Source organism: Egretta garzetta, unplaced genomic scaffold (assembly GCF_000687185.1).
Source record: "Egretta garzetta isolate BGI_Z169 unplaced genomic scaffold, ASM68718v1 scaffold440, whole genome shotgun sequence".
Lineage (NCBI taxonomy): Eukaryota > Metazoa > Chordata > Aves > Pelecaniformes > Ardeidae > Egretta > Egretta garzetta.
Window position 1 is genome coordinate 469,336 of NW_009258293.1, and position 9,386 is coordinate 478,721.

General features: G+C 60.7%; 1 protein-coding gene across 2 annotated transcripts; it reads right to left on the bottom strand.

Annotated features, from left to right (window-relative positions):
* Positions 1-263: 263 nt before the first annotated feature.
* Positions 264-8,867, bottom strand: MYL9 (myosin light chain 9). Of its 2 annotated transcripts, none has more exons than XM_009637952.2 (4): positions 8,844-8,867; positions 2,115-2,318; positions 848-1,009; positions 264-642 (listed from the first exon to the last, which is right to left on the bottom strand). In XM_009637952.2, the coding sequence occupies exons 2-4, from the start codon at positions 2,296-2,298 to the stop codon at positions 470-472; spliced, it is 519 nt and encodes a 172-aa protein (XP_009636247.1). In that variant the 5' UTR covers positions 2,299-2,318; positions 8,844-8,867; the 3' UTR covers positions 264-469. The 2 variants fall into 2 exon arrangements, with proteins under 2 accessions (XP_009636247.1, XP_035749325.1); XM_035893432.1 differs by lacking the exon at positions 8,844-8,867 and adding an exon at positions 8,117-8,193.
* Positions 8,868-9,386: the final 519 nt, after the last annotated feature.

The window sequence follows — 9,386 nt, forward strand, 5'->3', positions numbered from 1 at the left end:
CCAACCCCCCCCGCCCCTAAACCCACGAGGCAGGCGAGCAGCATGGCACAGCACGGGTCCCCAAGGCAGCCACACACAGCATGTCTCCATATCGCACCCACCGGGTTTTATACGCTGCTTCGGCTTCCCAAATCCCTCAGCTCACAGGCTCGAAAGCCATAAAACAGCCAGGGAGGGGGAAACAAAGCGGGGTTTCCTTCATGAAGAAGGGAGTGTGGGAGGAGAGGGGAGAGACACTTTCTCTCTGTGTCCCAGCAGGGCAAGCCTGTGGGTGGGAGAGGCAACGGGAGGGGAGGTCAGGGGCTGACAATGGGCACACAGCGGCACAGTGACAGGGATGTGACCCAAGGCGGGGTGCTGGTCCTGGGAAGTGTTTCCCATGGGGGGAGCCTGCTGTGGGGCAGCAAGGGGGGCTGAGGGGTGGGGGGCGTGCGCAGGAGGAGGCAGAGGGGGTGAGTGGCCCCGGGCTCTAATCATCCTTGTCCTTGGCCCCGTGCTTCAGGATGCGGGTGAACTCCACATAGTTGAAGTTGCCCTTCTTGTCGATGGGCGCCTCCCGGTACATCTCATCCACCTCCTCGTCAGTGAACCTGTCTCCCATGGTAGTCAGCAGCTCCCGCAGATGGTCCTCATGAATGAAGCCTGCAGGGACGGCAAGGGGTGGCATTAGCAGGGGACACTGTGGGACCCTCCCACCTCTCCCAAAGGCACCCCTGCCCAGCTCTCCCACTCTGGAGCTGCCAGGGGACTGTCCCCAAGGATTTGGCCCCAGCCCTCATCCTGGCCACATGCCCAAGGGGCAAAGTGCCCAGGCAGTGGTGTGGGGCTGTGCGGGCAGTGCCCGTACCTGACGCCTCCTCGTCAAAGCAGGCGAAGGCATTGCGGATGACATCCTCCGGATCAGTGCCGTTCAGCTTCTCCCCAAACATGGTGAGGAACATGGTGAAGTTGATGGGCCCAGGTGCCTCGCTCATCATTCCCTCCAGGTACTCGTCGGTGGGGTTCTTCCCTGCCGGTGGTAGGCAGGGGTGTGGGTGTGGGTGCGGGGCCGTGTTCCTCCCCCCAGCACCCATCCCCAAGGCCACCCCATAAACAAGGGAAGGGGGTTTCCGCAGTGCCCCATGCTCCTCCCTCGGCATCTCTCCCCATGCTTTAATCTGGGGCCAGAGGCCACCTGGAACCAAGCTCTGCCAGGCTCAGCCTTGGGGGAGATGTGGGAATTCATCTGGAAGCTACCAGGACCTAAGCCCACTGTTTTTTTCCCCATTCCCCTGGCGGCTGACACCCAGCACCACCCGAGGAGAGAGGCAGAGATGCCCCCACAGAGCCTCCTGCTGCTGCTGGCCCTAGCACCGCTCCTACCATGGCTGCACCAGGGATGGTTTACCCTCCGCTGCTGAGGTCTGCCTGTCCCTGGCACCCAGCCCCTCTCTGCTCCCAGAGCTCTGGCTCACGGGGAGGAGGGAGGTCCCTCCCAGGACCTCTAGAACAGGTTTGGCTGCCAGGTCAATCATTGACAGACCTCCCAAAGTGGCTTGGAGGTACCACGGGGAGTGAGAGGTGGGAGCCATGGCCTGCAGCAAAGGAGAAGGGGCTCTGGGCAGGGAGCACAGTCAGACCTGCATGTCTCAACCGGCCGAGGTATCATGCCGGCACAGGGACCGGCCTCTGCTGTCACCCAGGCTGTGAGCAACGGGAGGGCTTTGTCCTGCAGGAGACGGCCCCTGCCGATATTCTGGGCTGAGACTACTCAAATACTCAATGGCTTTGGCTGGTGGTTGCTCCTAGGGCAGAGCTTCTCCCACCGCAAGGGTCTCTTCCCTCCCAGTGAGCAAGGCTGTAGAGCACCACACTGAGCTGCTGCCCTTGGCTGCCTCCACAAATGCACCTTCTGCAGTCAACCGGGCCAGCAGAGAAATCCGCCCCCCCGGCCTATTTTGCAGCCAGCACCGGGGTGGCGCAAAGTGGGAGGGCTGTGCCTCAATGGCACCCCACCAAAGCCAGCCTTCAATGCCAGGCGTGAGGCAGGAGGCCACCCAGCAGCCCTCCTTGCTTGCCGAGGAGGTGTTGAGGGCAGAGGGGCACGTGGAGGCAGGAGGGAAGGGCCTCCTCACCGAGGGAAGCCAGCATGTCATGCAGATCCTCCTTGTCAATGAAGCCGTCGCGGTTCTGGTCGATCATGTTGAAGGCTTCCTTGAACTCCTGGATCTGTGACTGGTCGAACATGGCGAAGACGTTGGAGGTGGCGCGCTGGGGGCGCTTCTTGGTGGTCTTGGCTTTGGCACGTTTGCTGGACATCCTGGCAGCTAGGCTGGTACCTGAGGGCCGGGCAGAGCGTCAGGAGGGCTGGGGCCAGGCAGAGCCCGGGGGGGCCAGAGCAGAGGCAGGGGCACGCAGCTCCTAGCACCTCCAGCCCTGTGCCTCAGTTTCCCTGGCTGTCACACAGCTTGGCAACAGCGAGATAAGGCAGGGTCAGACCTGGGGACAGACGAGACTCTAATGAGTCTCCTGGGATGTCACAGGAGCAGGCAGCGCTCCCTGGCACCCCTTCCCCAGGGCTGTTCCCACGGCCTGGGCCCCCAAACCTGCGGGCCGCCTGTCCCCTTTGCATCCCAGGCACAGGGAGGGATGCCAAGCCCAGCACCCAGTGTGCCCCCACCACCATCAGTCCCAGGGCGGCCATGGGGCCGGGTGCCTTGTTATTTCGAGCAGAGCTTAGCTGTCCCCCCTGCCAGGCCTCCCCTCCTCCGCTGTCAGGGCTCTCCCCAGCCCAGCTCTCAGGGCGATGGGTCTCCCCAGCACCCTCCATTTCGCTGTGCAAAAGTGGTCCCCAGCCATATCCCCAGGAGGTGGGCTCCCCCAGCACCCAGCGGGAAGGGGTTATCTGCTCTGGGCACATTCCTCACATACCACCGCCTCCCTTCCCCCTCCGTCCTGCCTCCATCCATCCATCCATCCATCCCACCTCCGGCCACTGCCAGGTCCAGCCGGGCCAAAGGCCACTTGCCGCCTCCCTCCCCGCTGTGATGCCTGAGTGCACCCCACGCTCTGCCCAGGGAGCCCATGGGAAGGGCCCCGAAGTGGAGGGGAAAGAGGGGTAGTGGACCTCTGGGGGGCTGCTGAGCCGTTCTGGGGCAGGGGGAGGATGGCCAAGCAATGCTGGGGACCACGGAGCACTGAGGACTGGTGCTGTTGTTACAAGTAATGCATGCCAGGAGATGGGAACAGACCAGAGGGGCAAAGAGGGGGGCAGCAGTGGGATGGACAGACCTTTGGGGACATGGCTGGAGCAATGCGTGTCCCATGGGGAATGGCAAAGGGACCATGCGGACCCCAAACCCTACTGAGGCAGGGCCATGGCAGGAAAACCCGGTCTTTCAAAGGGTGGGTCCTGCCCCCAGCCCGTGCTGGTGAGTGCCCAGCAGAGCTGGGCTGGAGCAGAGCCCATTCCCACCCCGAGGTGGTACCCAAGCCCCTTCACCACCTCCGAGAAGGGATTTGGTGGTTCCTCCCCCACCGCCAGGCTGAGGGACGCAGTCAGTATTTGAGACGCCCTGAGTCATGGCTGCTGGGGACCCAAACGGGATGCATATGGGGTGCTCGGCACTCCCAGCGACCACCAGTGTTGCCTGAGAGGAGGATGCTCAGACCTATCCTGGTCGAATCCTGCCAAGCATAACTCAGCAAGATGCCAGCAAAGACCAGCCTGGCAGAGGGACGGTGCCAGCCGCCAGCTCAGCACCATCCTGTGAGAAAGTCTGGGGTGAGGTCAGCCCAAGGGAGAGGCGCTGCTCAGAGCCCTTGTGTGGCTACCGCAGCCATTTCTCCCTTACAGGCAGCAACGTGCCTCTGTTTCCCCATCCGGGTCAGTGTCTGGCATGGGAAGCAGCTGCAGGGGCAACATTAAATTACTGGATTATGAATGAATTCCATGGGGAAAGAGCAGAGCATTACTGCTCTGCCTGGCTGTGTGCCCGCTGCCTCAGTGGGCAGCGGGGTGCCTGGGTCCCTGCCTTCTCTGGCAGGGGACACGGAGCAGTTAAGGAGCCACATCGTGCTGCATGAAGCAGCGCAGAGCGACACCACCAGCAAGGTGCATGCCAGCAACCGTGCCCCTGGCCTGGCCACCCTGGGCCTGCTGCTCCAGGATCTGCTTCCCAGATGGGTCCTTAGCACTGACACACCCAGGGGCACTGCAGGGCCTTGGGGACCATCCCTCGGGACCCCAGCATTGGCACAGGCTGGGACAGAGCAACAGCCTTCCCCTGCGCCCACACAGCTCTGGCCAGCCCTCCCCGGACCCTACCTGCTTTCCAGCTCCTTCCCTCCCCTCCTTCAAGGGGCTGCAGAGGTGGGGGCTGGAGCGGCCACCAGCCTGGTCCCCACCCTGCTGTGGTCCCCAGGCTCCCCTAGCTGGGCTGCGCTGGAAGGACAAGCATTGGTCAAGCATTGGAACAGGCTGCCCAGAGAGGTGGTGCAGTCACCATCCCTGGGGGGCATTCAAAAAACCTGTAGGCGTGGCACTTGGGGACATGGTTTAGTAGGCACAGGGGTGTTGGGTTGATGGTTGGGCTTGATGATCTTGAACGTCTTTTCCAGCCTTTCTGTGATTCTGTGACATTCCACAGGCCGCGGTAAGTGCCAATCCCAGCTACAGTGTCAGCCCCGGCAGGGCTACCCAGCCCTGCAGTGCCCAGTCAAGCTCAGAGGGGGCTGGGGGCGCTCCCCAGGGGCTGCAGGCACTGGGATGGCAACCGCGCTGCCCTCAGCCCCCTCCCTTGCGCAGCCCCAAGTGGCCCTGGCTGGCACCCAGCAATGAACAGCAGCCAGCAAGTCACCCCGCTGTCCCCCAAATGCTTGGTCCTTCCCCAGTACCCCCAGGAAAGAGGCATTTGCCACCAGCCAGCTGAGCAGAGCAGCAGGACTGGAGAGCCCCACCATGGGCATGGAGGTCTCGCCCCCCGCAGCCCATCTCCTGCCCGCTGCACCCAAGTGGCCCTGGCTGGCACCCAGCAATGAACAGCAGCCAGCAAGTCACCCCGCTGTCCCCCAAATGCTTGGTCCTTCCCCAGTACCCCCAGGAAAGAGGCATTTGCCACCAGCCAGCTGAGCAGAGCAGCAGGACTGGAGAGCCCCACCATGGGCATGGAGGTCTCGCCCCCCGCAGCCCATCTCCTGCCCGCTGCATCCGCCAGCGCCACTGCACCATGAAGCTCTTTGCAAGGGGACAGCCTCTTTCAGCGTGCCCTGCCAGACACCAGCCTCTGCTGCCAGCCCGTAACCACCCCAGGCCCACAACCAAGCAGGCAGTGGTGTGGGGAAGCTCAGCCGAACACCACAACTTCACTGTGCTGGGCCAGAGCCAGCAACAAAAGCTCTGCCACTGGCCCACGGCACTGGGCTCAGCTTTCAAAACATGCCAGATTATGAGCAGAATTATTAGCAGAGGTCTAGAGAAATAAGCAGGAGTTTTGCTCTCACCACATGAATTAATATTATCCAAATATTTACCCTGTCCCAGCTGTGACCAGCAGCAGAAGCACAGCTTGGCACCCTCTCCAGAGACATGGTTCTCGCTAGGGGGATTAAGTGCGATTCTGACAGCACATGGTTTTGCTGTTTGATTCAAAATATGCCCTAGAAAGGTTCTTGGTCCCAAGGTCCAGCTCAGCCTCGTGATCTCCTAGTCGTTCTGTTTCGGCTGAACCCCAGCAGACCTCCTTGGGCTGGCTGGGCCTTGGGAAGAGACTTTTTTGGGTCAGTGCGGGGAAAGGTGCCTCTTGCATGAGGCAGAAGTGATTGGCAGCGAGGCCTGATTCGACAGGGGTGATCTGCGCTCCGCACAAGGGCTCGACGGCCACGCTCCCCTGGTCTTTGAGCCCCAAAGCCCAATGCCCACACCGTTTCAAGGAATGCCTGGCCACAGTGCCCAGCACGCTCGGGTGGACTTGACTGAGCCAATGGGTGCAGCCACCAAACCTGGCTTCCTCCTTGGCAAGAAGGAAACCCCCCGCTGAAAGCTCCATCCCAGCACTGCTCCAGCCCAGGAGCTGCTGGTGCCAGGCAGAAGAGATCAGTGCTGGGGTGAGTTCCCAGCCAGCCCGGCAGGAAAGCCATGCGCCGATCCGATCACCGCACTCACCCCTCGACTTCTGCCACAGCTCCTGCCAAGAGGATCTCCCTGCCTCCTCCCCACCCGAGAGTCAGGCCCAAGGGGCCACAGGGCTGGCTTAAAAAATTCCTAAGTTAGCAAAGAAAAGTTTAAAGAGCAAAGACCCACGGTTATCAGCAAAAATAAACCACCATGTGTTTCCTCCTTGGTAAAAACAGAACAAGCAACTCCATCCTGGTGCTGCTTCCTGACCGGGCTGGGGAGGGTGGGATGAGCCAAATGGACACAGCAGTGCTGCCAGGGCAGGGGGGCCCCATCCCCTCCCTGTCCTCCTCCCTCCTGCCTGCTTCCACCCCTCCCTACGCTGCATCTGTGCTGCTCCAGCTCACCATCCAGCTGAAAAATAAAACAGTGGGGAGCTGCTGCCGGGCCAGCGGCTGAGCAGGCTTGTGGCAGGGCTGGCTGGCATGATGGAGGGGTGTCCGGGTGGGGAGGGGATGGGGCAGCTCCCCTTGCAGTGGCAGCAGCCCGTCCCCAGGCCCCGGGGTGTTCCCATGTATTCAGAAGCTACGATCATCCAGGATACACTGCCAAGGGTTTCCCAAGGGTGGCTACCCCAAAGCTGGCCATGCAACTGCAGGGGCCACCTCTGAAAGCATTGACAGGCTCCGGCACCACGTGGGGCTGCCCTGCAGTCTCCAGCATGGCTGGAGAGGGACATCATCTCCTGCTCGCAGTGAGCTGCTCTCCACCACGAGATGCCAGCAGCGAGATGCGTGATGTGCATCTGCTGGATGCTGTCAGCCAGGTAGGGACAGAGGGATTCAAACACCCCAGAGGACACCCCTGCAGGGTGAACGATGGCCGCTTGGAGGGACTGTGGTTAAATCTCTGCCTGATGGCTCTTCCCCAAATCAGTTGCTAGTACCATCGAGCCACAGCACAGCTGCGTTTACTAATGGGGCAAGCACCGGCCCTCCACAACGCACGGGCAGCCATACCTCAACACATTATGGCACCACAGGGGGCGTAGTCCAGCACGAGGGCCAGCGGGGGCGATGCTCTGCAGCATCCCACGCTGGCACAGGGCACTGCAGGGCATCCTACCACCCATAAAGCTTTGCCGTCTGCAGGCACCTCTCCCAGCACCAGGACTGTCCAGGAGTGGACACCTCGCCTCCAGAGCCAGTAGGAGCCATGGACCAGGTTGTTGTATGCTGGAGGAGCAAGCAGGGAGCACCCCATCTTCCCTGCCTAATTAGTTGTTAAACTGTCCCCTTCCTCCAGCACAGCCCTGCTGAGGATGCCCTTGGGATGTGGCTCAGCTCAGTGTCCCCTGCCGAGGGGTGATGGTGCCAGGGGAGCTGCGCTGCTGGGCAGAGGCACCGGGAGCTGCAGGAGGCGCCCCTGTCCCACTCGGCACTGCAGGAACGCAGGCGGGCTGCCGTTCCGCTCCTTTTTTGGCCTTGTTATAGACAGATGTGGTAAAGGGAGTTTGAAGGTGAAAGCAGAAGGCGAGCCCTGGGCTGTGTCCCCGGACCAGCCACAGCCATCAGCACTGCAGCTGGCGAGCAGGTTTCATGTGCAGACGGGAAGGAGCAAGGGCAGTATCAGGGAGCAATGCAGCGACCCTCGGGAGGGAGAGTTCACCCCAGCCCTCCCCTGGCTCCCACTGCACACTGCGGACCCGGCCAGGCCCACGCAGAGCTGTGGGGCTCGGCTGCAAGTTTGGCAGAGGGTTTCTGGGCAAGCTCCTGCCCACCAAGGGGAACCTCACCCTGCCCCACATGGCACACGCAACCCCTTCCAAAGCACAAGTCCTGGGGCCACTGTGAGAAGACCATGCACAGACATCATTGCCACGCAAAAGACCCAACACCCTTCTGATGCTCAGGAATGCGGGGAAACTGGACCATGGGGCAGAAGGTCTTCATGGCCTCGGGCCACCAGGATAACATGCCCTGACTGGGTTTGATATTTTCCCAGGAGAATTAAGGGGCTCACCTCAGCGGGGGAATCTGGCCGCAGCGCCTCAGAGGGGGAGGTGACCACAAACTCCTCCTACAGCCGCTGAGAGCCTGCCAGTGACGAGGGGAAAAAGATTCAAGAAACCCAACCATCTTTGGTCAGCGGTGGTGGTTGTTGACACTTGGGGATGTTCCACTCCAAAGAATGCTGCTTCGGCCGCCGCCTTCTCCTACACATCCATGTTTTAGAGCCTCCCTGGCTTTTATCCAGCCATAGCATTTTTGTAGGAAAAGGGCACACAAGGAGGGAAGCCAAGAGGGCCTCAAGTTTTCACAGGCAAGGCTAAACAAAAGACAACATCCCTCTGCGTTTCAGAGTGAGGGAAATGAGCTGAAAAAAGCTTTTCTTGCCTTACAAGATCTTATTGCCTGAAGTTGCTTACAGGTCGCTGGGAGGTCTCTGGAGCATCACGCATGCATATGAGTCTCGGCTCTGGCCATCGGCAAACAGACTAGGCGGGAAAGTGGCTGTCCTGGCAGGACCCACATGGCACACGCAACCCCTTCCAAAGCACAAGTCCTGGGGCCACTGTGAGAAGACCATGCACAGACATCATTGCCACGCAAAAGACCCAACACCCTTCTGATGCTCAGGAATGCGGGGAAACTGGACCATGGGGCAGAAGGTCTTCATGGCCTCGGGCCACCAGGATAACATGCCCTGACTGGGTTTGATATTTTCCCAGGAGAATTAAGGGGCTCACCTCAGCGGGGGAATCTGGCCGCAGCGCCTCAGAGGGGGAGGTGACCACAAACTCCTCCTACAGCCGCTGAGAGCCTGCCAGTGACGAGAGGAAAAAGATTCAAGAAACCCAACCATCTTTGGTCAGCGGTGGTGGTTGTTGACACTTGGGGATGTTCCACTCCAAAGAATGCTGCTTCGGCCGCCGCCTTCTCCTACACATCCATGTTTTAGAGCCTCCCTGGCTTTTATCCAGCCATAGCATTTTTGTAGGAAAAGGGCACACAAGGAGGGAAGCCAAGAGGGCCTCAAGTTTTCACAGGCAAGGCTAAACAAAAGACAACATCCCTCTGCGTTTCAGAGTGAGGGAAATGAGCTGAATAAAGCTTTTCTTGCCTTACAAGATCTTATTGCCTGAAGTTGCTTACAGGTCGCTGGGAGGTCTCTGGAGCATCACGCATGCATATGAGTCTCGGCTCTGGCCATCGGCAAACAGACTAGGCGGGAAAGTGGCTGTCCTGGCAGGAGCGGCTCTCGCCGACCGGGTGGCGGGTGAAGCCCCGGG

Bases quoted from the DNA above. Each gene is read 5' to 3' on its own strand.
- MYL9 (XM_009637952.2), bottom strand. From the start codon at position 2,298: ATGTCCAGCAAACGTGCCAAAGCCAAGACCACCAAGAAGCGCCCCCAG. The intron at 1,010-2,114 runs GTGAGGAGGCCC...TACCACCGGCAG, and splicing joins TGACATGCTGGCTTCCCTCG to GGAAGAACCCCACCGACGAG. The intron at 643-847 runs GTACGGGCACTG...CCGTCCCTGCAG, and splicing joins CTTTGACGAGGAGGCGTCAG to GCTTCATTCATGAGGACCAT.